General features: G+C 46.9%; 1 protein-coding gene across 5 annotated transcripts in view; it reads right to left on the bottom strand.

Moving 5' to 3' along the window:
* Positions 1 to 27,093, bottom strand: part of RNF216 (ring finger protein 216) — an 81,634-nt gene that overhangs the window by 11,130 nt on the left and 43,411 nt on the right. For all 5 annotated transcript variants that reach the window (XM_054842606.1, XM_054842603.1, XM_054842602.1 and 2 more), the window contains 2 exons: positions 4,259 to 4,356; positions 1,565 to 1,787 (listed from right to left, as the gene is read on the bottom strand). In XM_054842606.1, the coding sequence (XP_054698581.1) occupies positions 1,565 to 1,787; positions 4,259 to 4,356 (321 nt within the window). The remainder of the gene's footprint in view (positions 1 to 1,564; positions 1,788 to 4,258; positions 4,357 to 27,093) is intronic.

Genomic DNA, 27,093 nt, shown 5'->3' with positions numbered 1-27,093 from the left:
AGCGTCACCAAGCCTCTTACGAAGGGGGACGACGCACACAGGTATCCATCATTTTGGTCTTACAGGCCAACAGTTGAGTTTCACGTTATTATTTGCACCACAGCGAGGACAGTTGCCCAATTTCACCTCCCCAGCCCACCACTGCTCTGTCATCAAAAAAAAAAAAAAAGAGCAGGCAGTGCCAGCTCTTTGCTGACGGTGGGAAATTTTTCTTTGCCACAATATTGGTTAATTAGAGAGCTGGAAAGGGCCTGGTGACAGTGCCCTCTTTGTGCTGCTTATTTATTTATTTATTTTAAAGTACAGTACGAGCTTTTTGAGAGGTCTCATGTTTTCTCTGGCTCTGAACAAATGCCATCACCCAGCATAATCAGCAGCCTGATGGGAACAAAGGACGCCAGCACTGCCAAACCCTGAATCGCATCCTGGTGGAAAACAGGGAGGAGTGGGACAGGAATCTGAGGAGTGAGACCGGAATCTGAGGAGCGCATAACCAGGTGTCAGAAATGCTACAGGGGTGCCTAGAAGGAGATGTCTGTGTTTAGTTTAACACCTCACATTGATACGATAACACAGGGAACAAAGGCAAGCAGAGTTTACGCTGGTTGGGACATCGTGGGGAGATCCCCAAGAGCCTGCAGGTAAACGGGAGAGATTTAGTGTGGCTTTTCCTTGGCTCTGTGCAAGCGCAGGATTGTGCGTATTGCCTGCAGAAAGAGGGGCTGGTAGCAGTCTCTGGCAAGCTGCAGCGGTCAGAGACAAAGAAGTGCTGGGAAAAACGAAGCTCAGGCGAGCCCTGGGAAGGCAGATCCACATTCACATTGCTCCACTGATTGCTGAAATCAGGAAATTCAACTCCTGCTCCTACCTACACTCCTTCTGGATTTCTGGTATTGAAGATCTCTATTTACAGAGATGCTGCACTAAGTTTTCCCAGGCTTGTCACAGCTACACGCTGTATTAAGTTACTACCGCTTCCCTTACGGCTCAGTCCGTGCTTCAGTTCTCCCTTTGCAGCTGTTGAGAACAGCTGTGAGAACGGACCCAACTGTAACTTCGGACCATTGGCTTGCAGGCAGCGTTCTCTACCTCTGTGAAGGGACTCGCAGAGCGAGCAGATGATCTGGGCACCAAAAAGACGTGACTCCCCTTGCCTCCAGACACAAAGCTGTACCAAACTGCAACTCAGCTGCAAAACTAGGAACGAGTCCCAATAATCCCAACGCTGGCTACCGTGCCTGGTGCCAGCACACGCTCCCCACCAGCTCCTTCCACAAACCCACTCCCCAGAACAGCGCCCAGAACACTTCCAACCAAAGCCCTCGTCTAACAGGAGCTGTTTTTCCCTAAAGCAACACCAGTTCCTTCCAAGTTGCGGTCAGATGTGACTCTGTGCTGATGTAGGCTTCCAGTGTGGTTTTTAACTGCCTTGGGAGAGGAAAAAAGTTGTGCATCTAAAAACAGTTGTTTTCCTCTGGTGGAAGGCATGTATTTCAACACGCTGGCATGGAACGGTAATTGAAATCAGGGTGCATATCATTCACAAAAGTCCTTCGTTACTTACTGTGGGGTCTGTCCAGAGAGAGCACTTTGCACAGTCCTGGCAGGGAGCCCCGGGCGACCGGGGGTGTTGGCAGAAGTGGTCGTACCCGTTAATGGCAGCCCGGCAGAGGTAGCACATCTGAGCACCGCAACGGCAGGACATGCGGTTGCAACCCTCCGATTTAATTAGGCCAGTCCCACACTTGTGGCATTTCCTAATTCGGGCGGCTGTCATTTTCTCTTCTCTGCAACGCAAGAGGAGGGAGAAGAATTAAAAAAGGGATGTTTGCAGTCACCAGCCTGCAGTAAAATCACTATTACACTATCCCAGCAATGCTTTAACCCCCCCCTTTCCCAGTGCACCTCTCCCCCTCCTCTTTCCTCCTACGCCATCCCCACGGTCCACTGCTGTTCCAAGGCGGTCTGGGCTCAGCTCCACTTGGAGCCAACCCATGACAACTCAAGAACAAATGAAGTGAAAGAAAGTCAATCACTGGCTGCATGCTGCAGACCCAATCCTGCTTTCCACGCGAGCCAGAACGCCGCAGCGCCAGGCTCCGGCTTGGGAGGAATTTAAGCCGTAAGTCCAAGGGCCAAAGGGCATGTGGACGCTTGACTTGGCTGTGGAGAAATACAGCCCAGGAGATAAAGTTCAGGAAAAGAAAACCCTTGGTTGTCATCTGCTAGCTAGTTTTATGTTTGCCTGTTGCTCTGGCTCCAAAGTTACCATAACTATATATATATTTTTTTTAACCCTGGCTGCTACGCTCCAGATTTATTTGGTTTTTGTTAAATTTAAATCAGTAACTGAAAAATAATCACATCTTTCCCCACAGAGACCGGGCTTTGTCCCTTCTCTTAAGATTCCCTACATACATTTTCCAGAGGTTATTGCTTTAGATTCGAGAGACTGGTTTTACTCTAACGGAGCACAAATGGGAATCCAGGACAAAGCGCAGTCCCTGTCCCCAAGAGACATCCTGGCAGCAACACGCGCTCAGTGCAAAGGCTCAGCTCGCGGCAATGCTATTTTGGCACAGAAATGGAGGAAAGCCTCGGTCATTTAATTAAAAGGCTTAAGAATATAAGTTGTCATCCTAAGGGCCAATTTTCTGACCGCTGGAGATCACGTTACAATTTAATTCACAACCTAGAAGTGAAATCTGATGACAGAAGAGTAAAGAGACTGTTTTCATTGAGGGAAGCACAGTTCTCTGGCTGTGCTGACCTGACAGTGGGGAACGATCTTCCCTAGCCAGGCATCTCCACCCAACTACTTCAGTGGACCTGCAAAGTCAACACATGTTTGGGAGATGACAGGGAGGTATCCGTGAGGAGGATCACAGCAGCAAACCAGCCTACAGCACAGCCCCACAAACCGCTCCGTCGGCACAACCAGAGGAGTGGGGAATGGCGAGGTGGGAACCTCAGCTGCCTCGCAGCCACACAAAGCTCCCACGCAGTTATACCTGGCATGACCTGCACCCAGGGATCTGGAGAAACGCTAAAAATAGAGACAAAACCCCAACAACTTGAGACTGACTTTCCTCTGAGCTGCAGCTGCTCTTCCCTTTGCTACTCAACAGGATGCTGCTGATGCAGATTTTTTTTTTTTTTTGGAAAGTTTGAGCAAGGCAGGAAGTTTGGCCTGAGCTCCAGCTGTGCTTCCCTTTCCTCACACAGGGCTTCAAAAGGAAGCTTTTATTATCGGGCAGTAAGACTCATCTATCCGCAGCAATGTTCTGCTAAAGGTTTTGAAATCATGGTTTTTTCTTTATTAGGGACATGATAACTCATTCCTCCTCCCTTTCCACCCCTCTTTCCTACAGGGAAAGGAGTGGCAGAGAAAAAAGTCATATCAAATCTGTAAAGATTTTGTTCTGAATTCAGGACTGTGGGATGAGCAAGCAACAGTCATTCAGCCTCCCAGTGGTGGAGCTTTCCAGCCTCTCCTCGTGCCAGACTGACTAAATCAGAAGGGAAAGGATTGGATAACATGGGCAAGTCCCATTCGACGGCACCAGACATGCAGCTCCATGGGTGAACCCTCCCTTATATCCTAAAGGCAGAGGATTTTGTCATTTACTGCAGCTAGAGAGAGATCAAACTTGAGAAGATTTCAGGGAAACACTCAAGATCTACACCTGACTATTTCAAAATTCCTACAAACTGGTTAGAAACAGAGACAAGCTTCTGCAAGAAGACACATTGCCTCCCACGAAGCCAGAGAGCAGCAGCTGAGCAAACGGCGCATCATCACCAGTCTAGATTTTCAAGGGGTAATAACGACTTACTGTGACTCAATACACTTCTTTGCCTCTTTGCAACATGTCCCTTCCCTTCCCTCCCCCCCCCCCCCCAGCAACACTAATGGAGGTTTCTCACCTCGGAGAAGGACCAGGTGCCAGCCTGCGAGACACTGGGCTAGCCAGAGGAACAGGCTGGTCTGGTGACAACTCTCTCACATGCTCGAATTACCAGCTGGATCAGCTGCCAAGTGTCTTTCACAGAAAGAAATCCCATCCTGGGTGCCTTCTGACCCCTCGGCTTTAACACCCTAGGACCTCCCTGATGGAAGGTAGTGGCACCCAGTAGAACTTTACGGCCTCTGCCAGTCCCAAGAACAGAGAGGTTTCTCGCCCCCTCCACACCAGAAAGTATTGCCCTTACGAGTTCATCCACCCCCCCATTTTTGCCTGTTGTGGAATTTACTTACATGGACGTCCTGTATTTGATGTCATCCTTCTCAGCCAGCTGCTCACAGGTGAGGTTCATGTGCTCCTTCCACAGCCCCTGGCACTTCCGACATGTTTCCTGAGAGGGATAACAAGTATTAAAGAAAGAGAAGACCCAGCACACCACTAATAGCATTAGGAATCGGAAAAATTCCCATCTCTTCCCCTACCATGCTGCAGGTACCCAGTGGAGGATGGGGCTGGCAGCATGACGTAGAGGTCTGCAGGTCTGTCCTCCACCGGAGACCAGGATAAGTCCATCAATAATGGGAGCCAAGGGTTTTTCCAAGGCATAAGAACCCAGGTACAAAATGAAATCGTAAATCCTAGTTCACCTAAAACTCATGGAACAACTACAAGGTGCTCTCCCTGAGGAGACTACAGAGATGAAACCACGGTGCTAGAGGACATCAAGTTCATCTGTTTCTGACCAAAATCCTTCACCTTCATACAAAGGGCTTCTAGTTCAGCAGGTGAGGGAAACCTTGCAGCTGCATCAAAAACTCCGCTTCACTGTGTGCACAAGCAGATCCACATTATGCTTTGTAAAACCTCACAAAATAAAGTTAAAGCAGTTTACATGAGTAAACAGCTTAAAAAGGCAGTATGTGGACAAATATCCATAAACCAGAGGTGGAATATAAACAAACATTTACAAATTTAACCAGAAGAGCTGAACTAAACTTAGAGCAAGTAACTGAACTCTCCTGTTCTTGTACACTCTAGCAACAAGTCTCTAATCCGGGACTGGTAAAGCTGCGTGGAGCAGGAGAGCTGCGGAGGCACTATTGGCACGAGAACTTGGACTAACACTGGGGATAGAGTTGATTTTTTCATTTGGCTGGCCAAAGAAAACATAATTTTGTTTTGGGTCAAACAAGAGATTTTCCTTTAATTTAAGGAAGATTAAAAAACATCCAAATCAAACTTGGAAAAAGTACACGTTTCACGATCCAACTGTTTCATCTTCAGGATGGCTGGGGCTCAGGCTTTTAAATCCGATTTTCTCCCCCTGGCAGGAAAACCCGTACGGCTGTGAAGCACCCTCTTTCCCTCCACACCAAAGAAGGTCCCAAAAGAGCTTTGCCCAGCTCCGGTCACACTATTAGCGAAAGACAACAGCTGCAGAGATGGATCTTTTCTGATTGCATTACCTTAATTTTATTTTATTAAAGAAATCGGACATTTATATGAGATGCGATAGAAGTAACTGCTTAAAGACACACGTACGCAGCAACACGCTTTTGATCGCAAATCAGACAAACAGGATGAAGACCAAAGCTTCCAAGGAAGCCACCCCTAGGAGGGGGTGCAAAATGTTGACTTGTTTGTATTTGTGCTCACTGGGAGACGTGTAGCAGCTTGTGCTTTCATCTGGAGAATTAAAGGCTCCTCGTCCTGGCTGGTAAGCCGGACGTGTTTGTAGACTGCAAGGTATGGGCTGTAGTAAGAGGAGAGCCAAGCGTGTGACTGTGCCCTGAAAGCTCAGCACAGGATTTTGTGATCACTCACCTTGCAAATGCACCCTCTGGCAGGCAGGCATTAGTTTTAAGGGGCAGTAAATGCCTTGGTTCTACTGATCCTCATGAATCATTCATTATACCCTGTGTTTTCCTGCTAAAGCCGTTAAAACAGGCACCATTTTGTGTGCGTTTGTTGGCAGGTCAGGTCTGGCAGTTATCGGCATGGGAGGATCGGACTTGGAGTAGTTCACGTACCTCAGTGACGACCCACCTTCCCCTTTTATTCTCGACACTCGGCCACATGCCATTCCAAGATCAAAATTGCTGTAGGTTTTTTTTACATACATCAAGGGTTAACAACGGTCTTTGGAGCCCTGCCACACAGAGCCACTTTCACACGCCAGCAACAAAGATTTAACAGCTTTTTGCCAGAAGGGCTGGCACACTTTCCAGCCAGGAGCCTACTATTCCCAATTACTTAACTCCAGGAGCCTCCTTCGCTGCCGAATTAGAAACGATGCCCTTCTGAAGCAGATGGTGCCGCTTATACTTTCGTACCAAGTCAGTCCCTTTGCCTTTTGTTGCTGCCACCGTCCTTGCTTTGCACGCTGCAGCTATTTAAAATCAATGCTCTCCTTGAGCTGAGGCTGCTGTTATTTGCCAAACAGTTGTCTCCCGCACCCGGGAAAAGGGATTTCTGGGGAGGCGAGGAGAAAGGGAAGAGGCACAGCAATGTAGATTCCCAAACGCACTGGGATGGCACGAGATAGAAGGTATCCGGTTCTCCGCGTTACTGTGACCGCTGCCCAGCAAGTGCCATCGCAGCTGCGCACGTTTCTGGGATCCCTCCCAAGACGTGTTGGCCACAGGGAGCTGCAAACCCACAGGCGGCTCTGCCTGTTCCAGTGCACCCCTTGAGGGAGACGTCCCCATGGCCTCCTAACTCCGCCTGTCACCTGGTGCTGCTTCTGACCGAGCCACGTCCTGTCCAAAACTGAGGCAAGGGGAAAATGGACAATCCACGAGCCATGAGCAGAACTCGGTGCAACTTCTTCCCTTGTTCTACCCAAGACAATGGCACACTGTTGGCAGTTGCAGGAACCCTTTGCACAAAGCGGGGAGAAAGCCCACAGTTCAGACAAAGGCAAATGCTCCAGCGCCGTAACTGAGGTCACAGCTCTCGCCCGAGAAAAGTGACTTTATTTTTTAATCTTATTTGAATCCAACTCGCTTGGCTGCTGAGGGTTTTGCACATCTCACATGATGACAATTCTGATCTCTACAATTTCCACAGGGGGTTCTTTTATTTTAGAAACAGCTTTTAGTTTGATAAACACTCTGCCATTACCATATTAATTAACCTAAACAGACAATAGGATGGCTGATTTTTTTGCAACCAGCCTAGATTATTCCTATTGTAAGAGCAGCACTTGGCACCAAGACTGGCTACAGCAATATAAGGCAGCACCTAAATGCACACAAAGAGGGAATGAGTCCTTCCCAGCCCCAAAATCTTCTACTCCAAACCCAACAGCTGAGAAGCAAGAGAGTGCACCAAAACCAAGACCCTGCCCAACCTTTCCTCCAGCACCTTGTCCACTAGCAAACCCTGGCCTGCTCACACAGGGGTATCTGATGTGGGAAAGCATGTTTTGGTTTAGTTTTAACAGCTTTCCAGTTAAAGTCATAATTTCTGGAGGCTGTGAATTCCATGTGTTTCTCTTGCCTTTCCCCAGCCCACTCCTCCTCGCCAGCAGGTAGAGCTAACACAGCTCACGCTTTCAGTGCAAGAGTCGGTGTGGTCGCAGAAGCCTTGGCATTAGCAAACGGCTTCAAACCAGGCACGGATGCAGGAGATTAACTATCTATATATTAACCATGCCTGTTACATCTGGCCAAGCTTGGCAGGCAGGACAGTCCATTAATGCACCGGGCTGGGACGGCGGAGAGAGGATGTGATGGAGAGGGTGCTTAATCGCGCACTGTAATCTCCTCACTGTACATCTGTTAGAGGTAGTGGCTCCGTTTCCTCTCACTGGTCGCCAGGAAGCAGCCGGGATTAACACAAACATGTTTGGGTTCAGGAGGATCCTTTGTTCCCAGGGTCAGTAGTGCGGATACGCAGCTTTCTGTGCTCAGGGCCAGCCCGGTTAAGGGCAGCCAGTTTGCTTTTATAGCACGGGCATCGCAATCCTTAAACATCCTTGTTAATTGTTCCTGCAGCTAATGAAGGTAGAAGGGAGTGTTCTGCGGGAATCTACTGCCTCAGCACTTCTACTGGTACTTGCAACGGATGCTACAGTTTTAAAACACAGCCTAAACTTTTTTTCACTCTGCCGTCTACTAAAAATAACTCTCCAAGGTCCAGCCCACATATCAGGGTGGGGGGAAGCCAAATACTCAACTTCTCCCTGCCGGTCTCCATGTCCTTTTGGCTACAGTCAGGCTGTTGTACGCAATGCTGGCAATGTAGATGCACTGGCTTTCCTGGTTTCACCCCAAACAAATGCCACATGGACAAAAACATCAGATGATACGCACAGATCACGGACCGACTGCCCACGGCATTCCTGCGTGCCCGCTTCTTCTGTAGGAGTTTACACGAAGCCATTTACTGATTGAGCAAAATGCAAAGGGAGGAGGGGAAGCTCAACTTAAACAACAACAGGCGATGGACTAGGCTGTCATCACCGCCCTCCGGCTCTCAGTGGCGGCTCTGAGCAGAGTCCAGCGCTTGCCTTAGCTCTCCATATGCTGGTTAATTAAATCCTTTTGCCGCTGTGCCTTGCAAATCCCTGTGTCCCCCAGGAAGGGCGAGTTGCACACTCCAGCGGTCTCTGCCGATTGCACACGCGGGGATGTTTGCTGCTACGCTCCTTGCTAGGAGCGAGAGGGAGGTAAAACGTACTGTGTATCCCTTCGATGCTCGCTGGGACAGAGCCCCAGTGATTGATTCTCTGCTTCTTCCTGCTTTCAGACACACAATAGCGCAGGCTAACCTCAAGCAGGCCAAGTTTTACCCAAAAGCAGATGTGAATGCAATAGTCTTAGAACAGCACCTCAGGGCCAGTCTGTACTGCGCTGGTTTAATTAAAGGGCTGCAATTCCCAACCAGACGAGTTAATGGGAAAACAAAGAACCACACAGTCTTCCTCCCCACAAAGTCTCCACTGTCCATAAAGCTGCACTGACCTTAACTATAAATGGATGCAGAAGTAGTTATATGAATGCAACCTTTAAGCATGGATAAGCTCTCATGAGCAAACTCCTTCAGGGCTGTTTCTGGGATTTCCTATACATTAAGCTGGGATAAAGAAGCTATAATCCAGCCCAAGACAATCCATTTTGGTGAGAGACCCCTCTTTAGAGATGAGCAAATGCCCAGCACAGTGAAGCAGGACCCCAACTCCACAGGAACCCGACTGCCCAGTACACACAGTGCTCCTTCCAGCACAAACTGCTGCAGCATTTCTCCAGTCCCGGAGCTGCCGGCATCGCCACGTGCAACAGGCGAGATGGGCAGCAGATACCAACTCCAAATGCACAAAAATCCACGTGGCGTGGAGAAATGAACACCACGCCTCAGGTGGGCGAGGGGACGAGGAGCAAGGAGCTGGGTGGATATCGGCATTGGGTGAGTTTGCTGCTCCCCCCGGGAGCTGTGCTGGGTCCCCGAGCGATGCTGTTCCCCGGGCAGCGCTGCCGCTCAGCGGCCACCGGCCACACCGCAGCTCCGGGCCCTGGGACGGAAAGGGGGAGACGAGCGGCTAAGAGAAACCCTGGAAAAACTGAAGTCTCTTCTCCTTAGCACGGCCATGATTTATTCTGGGAGGGGTTGCAAGGAGAATTAAAGCAAGGGCACAAGGCTTGGACTAGGCTGTAAGAACATGTCAGGATGGAAAGAGAGACTGATGAGTGACGGAGAGTTAAAACCTGGATAAGGAAAATATGCATTTATACCCAACAACCACCAAGAGGGTTGCTTAAAGCTTTTATGGCCATGTATTAAACCCCATTACCAAAACCAATGACTCCAACCAATGCCTCTCCAGTTTTACATGTTCTTGTTAAATTGAGCATATTGTACTCCCTCCCCACCTTTACGGCCCTGGAGATACACAACACCCTTTTGCTTCCAGAAACACACTGGCAGGCCGGTTCCCACGGTGGTTTGGGTCATCTGTGTTAGAATCTGAGAACCAGAAACACATGGTAGTCCTACTGATTTAGGCAAGCGTAGGGTGGGAGCTATCTCATATCTGTAATTCAGAAGTTCCTGAAACACATATACCAAACCAAAGCAAACTTTTCCCCTCCCCAGAGCTTGACTTTAAAAGGCCAGATCAACTGTTGTTTTGGGTGTAGCGGTTAGAGACCTACAGAGCAAAAATATCTTCAGCCTGACACCAGAAGTGCTGCTCAGCACCAACATCACCCCTCCCTGGTCAGAGGTGGAAACTGTGCTAGCACAAGAAATTGCTTGCTGATCTCACGCTTGCTTACTGTAATTGGAGTAAGAGAAACAGCTCTTGCATGCTTTAATTTGAACTTGTACAAAACTTTAAAGAATTTCATTATTTGGGATGTTTTGAAAGAAGTAGTTTTGTTTCAGAGCTACCTCCTCTCAGGCTCCAGAGATGTGAAGAATATAGCAAAAGTTGCAGGCAGCAGATCAGCTATGTAAATGAGCACTGGAGTATTTGCATCATATGTTCATCTCATCAGGATCCCTTCTCCTAAACTGAGAAACAAGTGTTTCTCATAAGGATAAGCTTCCCCCGCCCCAAATAATATTTTTTAGAAGCTAGTCCCCTGCCCTGAGCAGACCGATGTCACGCACAGCATCTCTCCAGCTCAGCCCACTGGGAAGTTTGGATACAGTGGGGGTGGACTGACTTTGTGACCTACCCAGAGGCAGTCACCCACCAACCTCCAAGAGGAAACCCTCGCTTGGTCACTTTATAAAGGCAGGTTAAATATAGTCTGTGACCTCACACCGAATACATTGTCTAAATCAGTATACCTGAGGTCGTATCGCTCCTTCTCAGGGCAGAAAGTTGAGAAAAATTCAGCACATGCTACTGGAAACACATCTGTAGTTGTTAACCACAGTTTTTATATCTGTTGGACTGACTGCAGATAATAGCTATGTGCCTTCCCAGCCAATGTAAATAACTAAATACTAGCAGACTAGTTCAAAGCACTCAGCAGCTGACCCTCTCGCATCTTCCCCCAATGCAAATTGCCTTGCCCCATTCAGCAGAGCAGAGCTAAGAGGTTATCCATTTAATCCTACACGCAACCTCGCACAAAAAGGGATGCTGCTTACAATAGCTGGATCTCTAAATGATGAAATCGAGCAGGGCTAAACAACAGGGGCAGCAACTGCGGAACTGGTGGAAACAATAGAGACCTTAGGAGAGGAACAGATTTAGATTTCAAGACAAGCAACCTGATTTTTAAAGGATAACTCTGGAAGGTCACTCAAAGGGTTGCACCCAACCACATCAAGAAGGTTAAGGTGTAACAAAAGCAAGGTATCTCATTTGCAGAGGTACCTGCTAACGATGCATTGTAAGACTGAGAGGAGGAACAATTACTGAAGTTAATTTTGAAACTTCCCTCTTACACCACCGCATGATAAACAAATCCCCCATCACTCCACCCCAGACACAAATCCCTACCCAGAGCTTTTGGTGGCAGGAACTGGAGAAAGCCTCCTCCAGACCTGTGCGTCCTATTTTTCTCATGGTTCTCTCTCCCCCTACTGTCTCCCAGATTTTATTGTATTATGAAAGACCGCACGAGGAACTCGGTTACAGATGTCTTCTCCTCCATCAACAGTTGCGTGGAGGCCCAGGTTTATGTAAGACACCTACGACCACTTTTAATGAGTCTCTGCAATATGGCAATTTAACACACTTCATTTCCAATTTAGAGCCTATTTAACTGCGCTCTCTACCTACAGAAGTTAACACTCCAGGTCATAACACCAGCAAGGGAAGAGAAAAGGTGAAGTGTCTGAGCAGAGCAGCTTTAGTCTAGGTACAAATACACCCTTGGAAACTGGGCAAGTACAGCTTGCTTTGCCAGAGAAATTAAACCCAAACGAGGGGAAAACCCTGAAGTAATGCATTTCTAGCTTTATACCAGCCATGGGGGGGAAGGAAAAAAAAAGTAGTTGGGGAACTAGCAAAGAAAAATGAAAGCAAAGTGATACCTGACCTCCTTGAAATCTCAGAAGTTGAGATGATTTATTGTTTTAATGCCTACACAGTACAGACTTACCTCTTACCTGCTGCTCCTGGCAAGAGCCCTGTGCAGACAGCAGGACAACAGCTTTCACAGCCCTGAGCCGCGCTGCACAGCGCACGAGCCACAGCAGCCAGCCTTGTAACTATAGTATTTATAGCTATAGTATTTACAGCAGATACACTGAAAATGGCCCTCTGAACTGCTAACCTCCATCTTCCAAATTCACCAGCGTGACAGTGAGTCATCTGCAGCTCATTTGCTATGCTAAAATAAGCTAGTGGTAAAACCAAAGCTGATGGCCCGTACCAGCAGCCTGCTGAAACTTCCCGGCAAGGAAGAGCTCTGCGCGGGATTTTGAAAAGCCAAAACCACCGAGAAGTGCAGCATGATGGAAGAGTTTACACCTGAAGCTCTGTGCAGACGTGCACTGGATTTCCTCCCATACCGCAAAAATTATTCAGATGCCTGTTCAAAATAATAATGATAATAATAATAAAAAGATACCAAGCAAATGAGTATTCATCAAAATAAAGCAGAGTAAAGGACTGAAAACTAATCAGGGAAATAGATGTGCAACTCACTGATTCCTCTTTCAGAGCCCCCAAATGTTTCCATTGCCTCCTGTACCTAAAGCACCCCCAAGCCCAGCCTAACAGCAGCTGGGTCTGGGTTTCTGCCTGTTTGGTGCAGAGGTGGCAAAGAACTGCAACTTGGGGGTGGTTTTTCAAGCCCTGCTAAGGCTGTTTGGTCCCACAGCTTCGGCAGATGCAACATGCCTCCCCAGGGCTGCAGGAAGGCACAAGGACACTGGGAAGGAGATGCAGTGAGAAAAGTGATGTCCAAAACCATGGGGCAGAGGCTGCAGCAATCAAAAGTGTCTCTTACCCAAAGCACACCTTGCAACGGGGGAACACACCAGCTTCAGCCCTTGCCAGGTACACGCCGTCACGTCCCCGCAGGTCACTGCGCCAGTGCCATGTCAATGAGCGGGGGTATTTTGCAGGCAGGACCACACCAGCCTTGAGGCTTTGAAATAACAGAGGAATGCCCAGCGCACACCCCACAAACCCGCTGGCCCCAGCAAAGAGCACGGCAGAGGGGATATGGCGATCCGAGGCCATTGCTCCAAAGTGCCTGCTTACCCCCAGACCAGTCTAATCTTGACCAAAGCCGATCAGCCGCCTTAACTCCCGAGGGAGGACGGGCAGGTTAATAACAGTGGTGCTGCAATATCTTGCCAAACAAGGGTAACTCAGGACACATTTGTCTTCTAATTAGAAGAGTTGTATAATCTGTAATTTAATTTTCATTTAATTCATATAATCCCTTTAACTTTTTTTTTTAAATAGTCACAGAAAAATGTGGGGCTTGGAAACACTTTGGAATAAGAGGAGGACTATCTCAGATCTGTGGACATCAAAACTAAGCTGAATTAGCAGTTCTAAGGGGAGCCTTTCCACTTGCACCAGCTCCAAAGCAAAAAGTGGTAATCCAGCAAGACAGGCTTGCTTCTGCACAATCACGTGAAACCAGGCAAGTGGCAGGGAAAACAAGACCAAAAACAACCCCTTGAACCCTGTAATATTTGTGAGGTCCCAGCACCATGCAGAACATGGCCCATCACAACAGAAGTGAGACGGGAAGAGCATGCTGCAACCCTCGGCGTTGTGAAATCCCAAGGCAAGCAGTTCCCTTTCTGTTACGCTTACAAGCGCTCATCAGAAAGACCGGTTCCGCTCTTCCCCCTTGCTCTAGTAGAGCACCCAACAAGTTTAATTAAGCGCACTGTTCAACTATTTGCATGGCATGACTGACTTGTCCACGAACCATAAATGTTGCAAGCCTGTTTTCTGTAAAAGTCAAAAAATAATAAAAAAAAGCACAAGCCACCTCATCTCCAGGGATCTGTTTGAGACCCAGCAGTCATTCCTAAGCAGCAAAAGTAATTTCTGCCATGACCCAACCACAACAGCAAAACAAACTGGAATATTTCGTGTTGTATTGCTGACCTCTGTTTGGTTTTGAGGGGAGAATCCTGCCTGGTTCAGGCGAAGAAAAGCCACCCTACCACCCCGGGCCACTGAGGAATGCTGCTCCTGTTGCAAAGATGGGGTCCACCGGTCACTTTTATGGCACGCAGACCATCACCCTCCTCCTACTGGGTGTACAGTAAGAAAAAAAATTAAAAGAACTGCAAGTAGGGAGTCCTTTGGTATAGTTGAATGTAGGTAAGGCTCAAGGCTGGTGCTTTGGGGGTTACCTTATCAAAAGGGTGGATTATTAAGTTATGCTGTACATGCAGTTCCTCTGAAAGGATTAAGTACAATTCCCTCAGAGGGGTACAAACCACAGAGAAAAATGCAGAGTGTGGGATACAGAAAGATTAAATCAACAATTTTGGCAGCACAAGAGAAGTATTTAGAAACAGGGCTGGTTTCAGCCATTCCCCCAGCTCCAGAGCAGCTTACAGATCCTGTTCTCATTTTCCTGGGACCTCACTTGTAAGGACAAGGAGAGGAAGTAGAAACACAAGTGTGATCACAAACACACCATCATTAAACCAGAGCTGAAGAATATGCAGATGCTACTGAAAACTGTTTCCAAGCTGCTTCCCCTAAACATGGGGAAGCGTTTAGCTCCTACTGACCAGTCAGTAACCCCAGGGAAGAATCCTTCCACTCCAGCAAACCCCACTGGCCTTCCTACAGTCAACCACCAGGGAACAGAGATCTTCAAAACACCTTTCTCCAAAAGAGAAGTCCCAACCATACACCTGCAACTGGAAGTAGTGATCTAGTGAGGAGTGGCTGGAATGAAACACGAGATCTGTAACGTACTGAGATGGTTGCACGAGCCCACGTCCACCACTCTTGCTTTGAATGTCTGACTTTTGTTCAAAGGTACGAGTAGGGAAATAACAACCAGCTGGGCCAGGGTGAGAATGGTCTTTCAGCTGCCCGCTAGAGGAAAGAGCGGGGGAGCCCATAAAAGAACCATTTTGTTTAGCTCAGCAGCTCCTGGAAGCAAAGGAGGCTCATGGACAGTCCCAGGAACATCACAACTCTCCTATACTCTTTTTTTTCCCCCTTTTCCTCTCCTAATTTCAGAGCCCAAGTGCTTTACAAGAACCAAAACTAAAGCAGCAGCCAACAGGTTTTGCAGGGAAGAAACATGAGTTGTACCACTTAAAAATCGAGCAGTTTAACCGATTGCCAAACAAGCTATTTGCATTAATGTCGTGAAACAGGATATGAAGCACTTTGTAGCAAGAAACAGGAGCCTCACTTTATTAGAAAAATACTTTTAAGGTTCAAATTCATCAAAACATTTGCAGCCACGCATGATTTGTAAAAGACATTATTGGCTGACAAAGCTGGCTTTTGGCTTACCACCACCATCACCGGCAATTACCACCCAGAGGGACGTTACCTGTTCTCAGCTAAGGAGTGAAGCTGGTGCCAAGTGTCAGGCACAAAGACCACATTAACTGCTGTGGAAAATGCCTCTTTTGGGTCCAGGAAGAAAACTATTCTGAGATACCCATAAGAGGCCAAGAAATTTTGCTTGGTGTAAAGGACTGAAGGTGACTGTCAAACAGAAGTGAGTATTGTCATCCTATGCTTATCTAGATTCTATCAGAGTTACCTACACTCAGACTATCTAAAAACCATCCTGGGTTTGGAGCAGATAAACTTCTCCCCATGAAATTAAGGAGTCACAATTCCTAATTGCTGTCTTAAGCAACAGGACTGGAAACCTAAGGCACCCCTCAAGCAAACAAAACCAGCACCTCCGGGTAGGTGTTGTAACTTGGGTTTATTTTAGCCTAGAATTTACTATGTCGCAAGTCACATCCCCACCCATTTGGAGCTGGTAAGACCAGCCCCTTCCCCCTGCCCGACTTCTCGCTTCCACTTCTGACCCGGGATTTTATTGCAAAGGGAAACCAACATTATTGGCCATAAAAGGAAAAGACCCATCTGCCACATTTCTGCGGAGGGGAGTCAACAAGGAGGAACTTCAGCAACTTCCTTAAAACTCCGGAAACACCAGAGGCCACCGCCATCCCCCTCGTAAGGATTAAAGGGTTTTTCTCCTGCTTCCATCAGGGATGCACATGGGCAACGACACCAGACTGTGGAGGAGCACAGATGTCTCATTTTAGAGGAAGACAAAAGAGGAGGGAAACAAAAAGAAGTCAGCAGCGAACAGGCAGAGTCGGGCAGCATTCGGGGAGCTCTGCCCTGGGCTCCTGTGCGTGGCCAGGAAGCCCCCGCAAGGGCACTTCAGATGCACCGTTTTACCAGGTGACTCCTCTCCACACAACCTGAGTTAAACATCATTTTCCAGCAGATGCCTAACAAGCTGGGAATTTCACTTAAATCAGGAAGGCATTTGGGCTTTTAGTTAGGGCACGTTTATGTTTGTTAAACCACCCCTTAAGTTTCTTCCATCAGATATTAGTCTGAATTCCTGAGCTTAAATACAGACATGCTCAATCAAAAAATAAGAGCAGTCAGAAGTGATGTTATTCATTAACTTTTTTTAATGAAATACTATTCTCTTCTTACCTTTACACCATTAAACACGGCAACACTTAAACCCACTTGCACAAAGATGAAGGCCAAACAGTCCTGCACTTAAAATCGTTCACTAATTGCCATCAGCACTGTACGCCCTGCATTTCAGATGCATCAACAATAAAAGCTGACACGACAATTTCAATTTTTGTTTGGTGCTTGTTTAACTTTCAGAATCACATAAAACAATGCAGCTGAACTGGGTTGAAATCATAAAACTGGTTATGACCCCAGAATTAAAAACAAACCTCAGCTTCAGTTTGTCGAGTCTTACTAAGGGAGATGATGTCTGCACAACGGCATTTGGGGAGAAGAATCAGTGTAATGCTCGTAGGGCACGTTAAGATCCCAAGGCATCTACTGTAGATTTTTTTGGGACGAGGTGGCTATTACTGAGAAAAATACCTAGTTGGAGTTTTATGTTTAAAAAGCATTTTGGAGAAAGTGAAAGCATCATCACTTTGTACTCACAATATCTCTGAGTTTCTTCCCTACTGTGCTTCCCACATGCATGAGTCTTGCGGTGCATCCCCCCTCCCCAGCATCAACCTCACAAACCAGAAGACTTTCGGCAAGAAGGAAGCCAGATAACACTAAAGGATCCGTGTCCTTCCCTTTCATACTGAAGGAAATATTGCTCCGTCCCACACCAGACCTTAGGACAAGCTGCTTCACTCTGTGCCGCTCCCCGACATCACCAGTTGCTCTCCAGTCTAAGTCCCACCAGCAGATCACCTGAGAGCACTTCCAGTATTTATCTTGAATTTCATTTAGCCTTGTTCAGGTGCGTACACTTAACCTTTGGTAACACACACATACTACAACTGAGCACCTCTGTGAAACGGTTTGGTGTGGTGGGTTGAATGCTGCCTGGCAGCCAGAGTGAGCAGCTATTGAAACCCTCAACCCTCTCCCCTATTTTTTCATATATAAACACTATTACTTAACTTTCCAGGAGTGCTAAGAGAATATACCGTAACAGAAAACCCACAAAAGCTTCGCTTTTTGGTTTTGGCCACCAATCTGCAGCCTCTCCTGTGGAAGAGAACAAGCCTGAAAAACACCTTTATGATGTTATGGTCTTACAGGAGAGTCTCACTACAGGGCAGCGTACAGAAAAGGTGTAGCCTCCCTGAGACACAATAAAACACTGAAAGTAAACACAGATCAGATAGACATCAAGACAGCTTCAGGCAGCAAGGTTTCTTTGGGTGTATTGTTTGAACCGTATTCTTCTTAAATCAGATCTTCGCTATCCACTAAGCATTTGGCTGGTTGTGAGTCCCACTGCTAAACCTGGTGCTGATGTCCCCTTGTAAGCAAGCCAGTGGGCTGTGTTAGCTATCCCAACAATTTCCAAAGCCAATTTATTTTATGAAGCAAGATCCTCAGCACATTCAGAGGAAAAAAAGAAGAAAAAAGTGCAGGTACAATACCTCATTTAACTGTTTTCAGACAAAAACCTCACAAAACTTTTTTGACATGAGGCTGCTAAAAATAACTCATCCTTAAAAAGTCCTGTTATTTTTATACAGTCACAAGAATCACTGGATTGCTTCTAATTATCCCATCCTTCCTTGGAATTTCTATTTGTGCTTAACAAGACACAAGAGGCTGCGACAGCAGTGCAATCATCACACATCTTGAATTACAGGCAACGGGATAAGTTTAGTTTCTCCCCATGAACAATTTTGGGAGATCGACAGTTAAAAAAAAGCCTATTTTACTGTGGTCTTTGGAGTCTACGCTAAAAAGGGACAAGCTTACAGCTAGGTGCCAGATCAAAGTAGAAACAGATTTTACTCTGGCCATGCTTGTAAACAAAAATGGTCTCTAACACAGATTCACAGCAGGATTAAAAATGTTCCACCAGAACAGGATCAACAAGGAGATTCCTAAAAAGCCCCAGGAGCAGGACTAGGTCTACTGGACTTCACTATCTTTCCTGTAAGTACATCCTTACTGCTTCTGGCTTCCAGGGGACATTTACTTTCCCCCAGACAGTGGTAACGCTGAGGAATCTGCTCTAGGCACAACAGAAATATAAATAGTTGGCCATCTGCACTGTGCCTGACGTACCAGACTGGCAGCTGTATCTTCACTGGTAAGCACGCTATCAGCGTGCGGGGCCCCCTCTCCCAGTATCTCCCCTGGTGCGAGTCAGCAGTCAGCTATTACTGGAACTCATTACTGCACGTCCAAATATTTGCATGGAAAACTTGCTGGACGCTTACTCATAAGGTGCCTGGCTCCTGCACGATCTTCTTAATGCTCCCTCAACACCCCAAGGGGAGGAACATTTCCAGAATTAACACCTACAACCCCAGGTTTTTTAGCCACACCTACTCGACGCTAGAATTCCCACCATATTTCAACTGCTATTATTTTACATCACTTTTTCCCCCCCCTCCTCCTTCGAAAACCGTGATGCTTTCATCTGAAGAGTCATCCATTGCAATTTGTATTGTCATGGCAACACAACTCCCTCCCCTGCCCCAAACCCCATCCCCAAGTCTCATTGTGTTCGTTACCAGACGGGCAGGCAGCACGCTGCATACAGATGAACGGTGCCTCTCAAAGTGGTCTCAGGCCTCCTCTGTGCTGACACAGCTCCTGCTACGGGGTTTTACTTGAACAGGATAAGGGAGGGAGTCTTACTAAGTTGAATTTCTCTATTCAAAGAAATAAGCTTTATTAGTACCAAGCATTTTTGTAGTATGTACAACTACACTGGTTAAAATAAAAAAGACCGGGTTCATGACCAGTCTGAGCAATACGAGAAAGAAAAACAGTTTAGAGCAGGTGTAAGAGGGTTTTGCTAAGGCAGCTTGGACATACTGGTAAAGAAAAGGGAAGATTGCTCCACAAAGGAGAGTGCTCAAGAACAGAGCTCTGGAGCCCTCTTACGGCAGCTTGCTCTCAGCTTCCTCGGAGCAAAAACCCACATACGCCTCACAGTATCTCTGTGTAGAAAAGGATGCAATGTGTTTGAGATAGGGTGGGAAAGAATATTATCTGGCTGGGACTGAGCTTTGATAATGAAAATGTTAAAAACCCATGCTTCCAGCTATTTGATTGCTCCTGCAGTGTGTGCAAAGGCCGGACAACCCCCATGTTTAAGGCAGTGACAGAAGATAGCGAGACCAACCTCCTCCAAAGCTGAATTGCTGCTTTTGCAATAGAAACACATAAGGGGTGCTAAGGAAATTACTGGAAGCTGCTGCTCCGGTACTAACAACTGCTCCATAGGGATGTCAGGCTGCCCAGTGCCATGCAGAAAGGCCAGACTGGTTTCATACCAACCCTTTCTTAACTCCTCCAGGCCAGTAAGGTCCGACAGAGCCACAGAGCTCAGCTATAGATGGGTCAAAATCTCTGCCCGGCAGATACACAGCAAGGAGACAGCTCGCTGCTAGCGGAGAAGAGCACGGCTGCTGGGCTCCGAAGGGGTTACAAAGATTAAACAGCAGGGAAATATTTATGGAGGAAAGATGCTGAGCTGTGCATGTTTCCCAGGCTGGGGATGGTTTTAATTTACCTCTTGCAAAGGCTGTGATTATTTGCTGCTGGTTTTTGTTGAAAGCAACTATTTCAGGCTCGCTTGCTCCCTCTGCTGTCAAAGCTCTGCAGCTGATTTAGAATAAAACCACTCCCCAAACCACACAAACTACAAGGAATCCAGCTTTTTTTTTTTTCCCCTTCCCCCTCTGGGCAAGAGGGGGCAATACTTATAAGCATCAGCGATTACCACGGCCTTGCCAGGCACAAAGCGTTCTTTGACTATGGTACACTAAGGACATTAGAGATATCTCCTAGAGTTTAGAGCTACATCCATGAAGACACTCTTCCTCTTTTTCCAGCTTTCCCCTTTTGGAGACTGGCTTCTGCCTGACTTTAGCTGAACCGCAACATCCACCACGCTCCTCACTAGGTCTTCCTCCGCAGCAGCTCCTGAGTGCATGGTTCACGTGTTGACACGCTGCTATTAAAATCTTAGTTTAGACCTTTTTATGAGCACAGGGATTTTGAAACTAGGAGAGTATCCTCATCATTAGCTATACCGGAGTCTGGCACCCAATCGCCTTGGAACTAGCTGTACTCTGGGGGAAGAAGCCGTACTTCATTAACCTTCTCATATCACTCCCCAAACTCCAGAAACCTGCACAGACCCAACGACAAAAAAGATTCAGACTTCTCCAAGATTAAAACTATCATCTCCCATCCAATACAGCCCACCCAGGCATTTATTAGATGCCACCTTGCTGTCTAGCTCTCTTGCTTCTTTCTTTCAGCCTCAAACTGCTCACTCCTTTGCTTTGTCTTTGTGTTTCTTCTCATTTACTGTCATCACCGAGTTGCTGTACGATGCTGCTATAGCACCGAGAGGAACTGAGACACTGGTTCTCGTCCCTTTGCCCTCAGTGAGCTGTAGCTGCTCCTCTCCCCATCCCCACCCAGGGGATGCCACACACAGAGGCTGCCCAGCCCCTGCATCCTCCCCTGCATGCTCACTGTCATCGTAATGGCATCGGCTGCCCCGTGCCTCTTCCCCAAGCCAGCAGCAGCAGCTCACCCACCCTGGCAGAATCCCTTCTCAACCCAGGCAAGCAAGGTTTCCAAGCAATCCCCATAATGCATCTACCCCACTTCACATTCTCAGATTAATACATACCTTGAAGGGAACCATAAATATTTGCCTGGATTTTCTGTTAATCTCACTATGACATAGCTATTAGGATTACTGAAGTGTGGGTTGATAAGCAGTGGGGTGGAGTGCTGGAGTGTTTCAGGAGATGACAGCAACGTCTCACTGTATTTTACTGATGTGGATGCCTTGGTGACCTGCGCTAATCCTCTTGGAAATTACTGTGAGGGAATAAAGAGTCTTAAAATATGAAGTGGGAGGTGGAGTGCTGCAAAGAGGAGTTTATTTCCAGACCAGCCTTCTCTAAGTATATGCATAAACATCTGTATTCAGTGCTAAGTAGAGAGTCACAAATACGCAAAGAACCCAGTGCAGGACCTTCCCGCATGCCCATGTCCACATGCATTGATTCAGTAGCAGGAGAAATCGAGGAACTCTAGTTTATAGCATAACCTTTCTCTCAGTATACACATACAGAAACAACTACCTTCAGGTTGGAACAACAGCCTTTTAACAAACCACAGTGCTGAGATGAAGGCTGTTTCGCAGAGTTCAGGCCAAAAGTGGAGTTTTAGATGCAGTGATTACCTACAGATCTCTTACTCCTGAATATCAAGACAGTGCTAAGTTTTCTCCACCAGCAAAATTAGCATGACTCAGCGTGGTGTCACCAGAAGTTCATCTAGAACTGTGTTGTTCCCAGCACAGGAGGACGGAGGGCAAGTAGGAAGCACCATACAGACAGGGCAGGCATGCTGCTCCACTGCTCTCTGTGGGCCAGGGACTGTCTGCACCATCGATGGTACTTTGTCTCACGGCTCTCTATAAATTTTTCTTCTTTGAGTTTGTCCTGTGGCCTCTGAATCATGTTCCAAGGTTGTCTCACCCCCGGTAGTGCTAATTAACAGAGCACACAGTCCCCGGGAGAGCATTACCTATTGAATCCAGGCTACCACTTCTTGCGGTTCTTCAGCTCCCTGGCTGTCAGCCAGCCACGTGTGTTCACACCTAGTCTGGTTTAGCCTGGACAATCTAGCTGAATCACAGCTTGAAATGGCAGGGCTACAGATTGTAGCGATGTTACAGCAATAGACTTCAACCCAGAATGAAGCCAAAAGTGACCATTAAAGTAGAGAGTCCTATAAAAGCATCTATTCCCTATTTCAAAAATTCCACTTACAACTGAAGTCTAAAATCGCCCTTCTTCCCTCTCAATCTGGATACCCAACTTGATCCAAAAGCTCCAGGCTGACTCAAAGCATGGGTGTTCAACCAGCTTTACCTTCTGGACTATCACTACCTGTTACATTTCAGATGTTACGTACATCTCTGAAAGTGTACATTTACAGACTTATCAAGTGATTTCATAACATTTCTCTTTTTAAAGAGTTAGCTTTAACATCTTACCATAAGGCAGGATTTCTAGACTGCAGAGAATACTTTTAAACTTTTTCCAAGGGTCTTCTAGCTTCCTGTCATTCTTGACTAAGAACCAGAACAAAACACTGGTGTCACTAATGCCATAATATAAAGAAAATAAGAACTTTTTCTGACTTTACGTGGCCCAGCATGCAAGTCCAAGGATTACAGCAGCTTTCCTGGTAATTGCATTGCTTGCTTTCACTTCTCCATGGTGATGTGAGATACTTCAGAGGAACTGTCCAGTCAAATTTTAAGGATAGCATCTGTCATCAAGCCTGTAGAAGGCCCACCAATACTCCAGGCATAAAAGAGAGGGACTCTGAGCAGAAAGGAATCTGGAGCAACACATGCAAACAGATCACGGGGATTCTGCATCTCCCTGAGAAGTAGTTGTAATGAGTCCATGTGGGAGACAAGTCAGAGGACCTTGCTCTGTTTTGGTACAGCTGTGCAGTTGCACAACTCATTACATAAAAGAACAGTCCACCCAATGTGCTGAGTAAATACCTTTCAGTTTTACACAGCCAAATCAGCCAAGCCAGCCTTTCCCCCACACCCTCTAACTCCCCAGCGCCTTTGGGCTCCTCAGGGTCAGGGCTGTTTATCCAGTCTCGCAGGCAAGGAAAAAAATGAGAGAAAGGGCGAACAGGAATGACGGGAGTGTGTATGCGCCTGCACATACACGCACACACTAATATCAACACTCGCTTTCACATACTTTCTGGACACTGGAGATGACAGATACCCGTTTCTATAAAAAAAGCTGAAGGACAATCCTCAATTTCAAAATAACAATAATTGATCGGTGTCTTAACCATGGCAACTTGCTACATATAACAGGGTGCAGGTGAAGGGTAACATGTCTCTTATTTAGCAGCTATTTCATTCCCATTTAACTTTCAAAGCTCACAGGAGGGAACAGAAAAGCTCACAGCTACAGCTAATGCACAGGAGCTTTTGCCTGATCGGGTCATCTCATTCCTCACCCTGGCTCTGCTCGCAGCTGGACTTTAAGGCTGCCCCTCGCAGCGACAGAGATTTGAGCCAAGCGCAATTTGAGAAAGCGCATAGGCTTTTACACGTATGGCCATGCACAGCTATCACTTGCCGATCATTTTCCCCTGGTACGAGTCGCCCACATTGGGAATGGGCCAAGTGATTTTATACTACACATTTTAATGTATCTACTTATGGAGGGAAAGCATAAGGCAGGTAATTGCTAGTGTCACAGCAACACATAAGAGTTCAAATTTCAGACAGGGAACCTGACCCACATGTTTGGTGAGTACCCGGCGCTTGTACCTGGTCCTTAGGGGATGACCTGCATTTCTCCATATGATTGTTGCTTTTCCTCATTTGCACACTTTGAGTTCATCACAGTACTTGGATCAGGAAAAGGCAATACAATTATATAGAAGGCACTGCCTTTTGAAAAGCCCCCTTAAGAGCAACACTTGTTTTTTTAGATCAGGGGTCAGCTTTGACTAGGTAAAGGGTGCTTTGCTTTTAGAGGACCAGCTCAAAACAGCTGTGTTAAGTCTCCTAAGCAGAACATGGTTTAGTCTGGCAGATGGAGATGCTAAGTAAAACTCATTAATCTGTTATCACTTTCACCCACCCACAAAAATCCCAGTGGTCTGAAGTCATGGTTTTGACACAAATCTAGAAATCTATAGCTTGTACAACAGCTGCAACCAGAATAAAGTTCCAGGAGGAAAAAAATGCTTCATTTAATTACAAGGGTAGGTCAGAATTATTCAAGATGGGGATCTCTTACAGTAAAAGAAATTTGCCTCTGAAAGTATCTGTGTCACAAAACTGGAAGAGTTACCTAATGACTTCTGCAAAGCACCTGTTCTTTGCTCTGCACACCTGAAATACACCACAAAGAGTTAAAGTCACAGGAAAACAAAATACTCCAAAAAGAAGCTTTTCTTAAAAAATACCGCAGGTTTCACATGCAGACAGAACAGCTACAAGAACAACTCTCATTCACCTAACTATCCTCTACCCACAACACAGGAACAGCAAGGACCAAAGCTGAAAACAACTATAAAGCCAAGGAGTTGGCAAGCTGGTTGGTGGTGTGCCTATCTCCATATCTAGAAAGGTTCAATGTGTTCATTCTAGGTGGCCAAGAGAAACTAAATATAGTAGCAGGCTACCAGCAAACACACAAACTGGCACGGCTTCCAGCTACCTGAAAGATCCATCCCTCTCTTAGCAGGCCACTCCGATAGCTGCAATCCTTTCCCTTGTTTGGGGAGAACATGCCATAAGGAGGCACTTTTAGGTTTTACTTACATGGATAATTGCATACACAAACTTTAGGATGGAGGAGGTAATGCAATAACACCACTGATAGTCCTCTCTCGCCCCACTCAGGGGGGATCATCTGGCTCTTTCAGATTGTTTTTTTTATTAAGCCTGACATCCGCTTGCAAATAGGAGGTAGCATCCTTGTTTCATGTGCCAGGAGCCAAGGCCTCTTACAGCAACTGCCTCTTAGCAGAGCAGAGGCACCATCCAAGAGCATCTGTTTTGTTTTAACCTCTGCCCTTTAAGGAGGACCCAGAAAGGAAAAAAACCAAACCACGTTCTAGCTGCAGACTGGCTTTGTTGGTTTGTATGAGGCTGGATATCATGGCAAGGCTTTTCAACACACAAAAGGCCTAGGGGAGAGATGCTCGCCTCTTGGCTTCTGAATGGCATCTCTGCCACTCACGGCCCACGGATACTGTGTTTTAGCAGCAACCCTGAAGACAGACCCCAATTTCGACCAGGCTTTGAGATTTAGCTTAAAGGCATGCATGCTCCCAACACAAAAAATGAGGTCAAAAAAGCTTCTTTTGAAAAAATAAATAGAGCAATAAAGCATTCTTTCAGATTAGCTTCACAGAGGATAAATCACTGAACAATACGACCATCTTATCTTGTTGGCCAATGGTACATTACAGTGTCCAGCTTTATGGGAAATAGTTGGTTGGTCTGGAGGGCAAACCGACTTTTCATTGTCTAGAAAAGTGCTGCTCTTTACTTTTTTTTTTTTAAACAAGATTTGTTTGTTTTTAAAAAAACCATATGATATCTAAGCAGTGCCAAGCCTGCTTTACCTCCTGCCTCTCGATGCTTTCCTGGATGCCTCAGGACTTCCTAGCAACCTCACAGCAGAAACACGATCCATCTCTTTTTACCAGAAAGACAACTTGTTTAAAACAAGATCCCAGCTGCCCTCCTGCCATCCCCCAAACGGGTGGGACGCAGTAACCACGGGACCCCACAAACGCCTGGGGGGAAGGCGTGAGGCAGGCAGGGCTTTCCCAGCACATGGAGGTAAAGCTTTCCCTAAACCCTCCATCTTCAGCCTGTTTGTCTCTTCTAAAGCCAAACACTAACAGCACCCGGCGAGGAAAGCAGCCACCGAATAGCTAATGGATGGTTACAGAAACATCGCTGGCTGCGGGATCCAGCGGCAGCTATGCCTGTTCAGTATTTTGGCACTGATTTATGACAAGTGTACTTGCATTTCCATTAGCCGCGGCTTTCTCGGTTGACCCCTCGGCTCGGAGAGGCAGACTCGACATTAAACTCCCATCAGCTTTCAGTACCGCTGACCTCATCCCCAAAACTCGTGGCGATGTTTTACATCAGCCGGGGCCAACGCATTCCATTAATGCTCCCCCGACTCGGGGAAACATCTGCTCTGTTTACACTGGTAGCAGCACGGAGAACACTTAAGCATCACCTCTGCTCCCCGAGCCCACGGTGAGAGGAGCAGCCGCACACGGGCCGGGCCCTGGACCTCCTGGCCTCCAGCACGACGACCCAACCATTAGTTATTCGGCAGGGCAGGGGTCATTTAAACCATCAAGGCACAGGAGAGGTGTTATGTAGTAGTAGCAAAGAAGGTGGTTTCCTTCAGGCCAGAAGTGCAAGCTTGAGTATTTGTACTGACTCCAGTTGAACAGGCTGATTGGAAATAAGGAAGAATTAAAGAATGCTAGAAAAGAATTAAATTTTTTTAACCCCAATGATTTTATGGATTCATATGTTCAAGGCAGAGATTCAAAGGATACGGCTGATTAATGCAGGTTAGAGCTCACACGTGGAGGGCACCTCTCTGTGCCACCTCTCCAAATGTGTATCACCAGCGTGCTGGGTGCCAAACCCACCCTCGCACCTCTCCGGCTCCACCACCAGGACAGGGGTACCTGCAGGGCGGCTCTTCCCGCAGCAACAGCGGGAGACAGGATACCTTCCCAAGAGCAAAGCTCATCCAAAACAACCCCCTCAGCCCCCAAACGTACCCCAGCAACACTTGTTGCTCCCATTGTTCCAATGCTAGATGTGCATTAAATTAACCCCTGATGTCTTCTATGGCTGCTGGAAGCTTTCTTTTCTATTAACCACCTAGTCAAGGCTACAGCTGCTAACAGGCCTATAAGGACACA

The sequence above is a fragment of the Grus americana genome, chromosome 15 (genome assembly GCF_028858705.1).
Source record: "Grus americana isolate bGruAme1 chromosome 15, bGruAme1.mat, whole genome shotgun sequence".
Classification (NCBI taxonomy): domain Eukaryota; kingdom Metazoa; phylum Chordata; class Aves; order Gruiformes; family Gruidae; genus Grus; species Grus americana.
The sequence above is the reverse complement of the archived record's forward strand: the minus strand, read 5'-3'. Positions and strand labels throughout refer to the sequence as shown.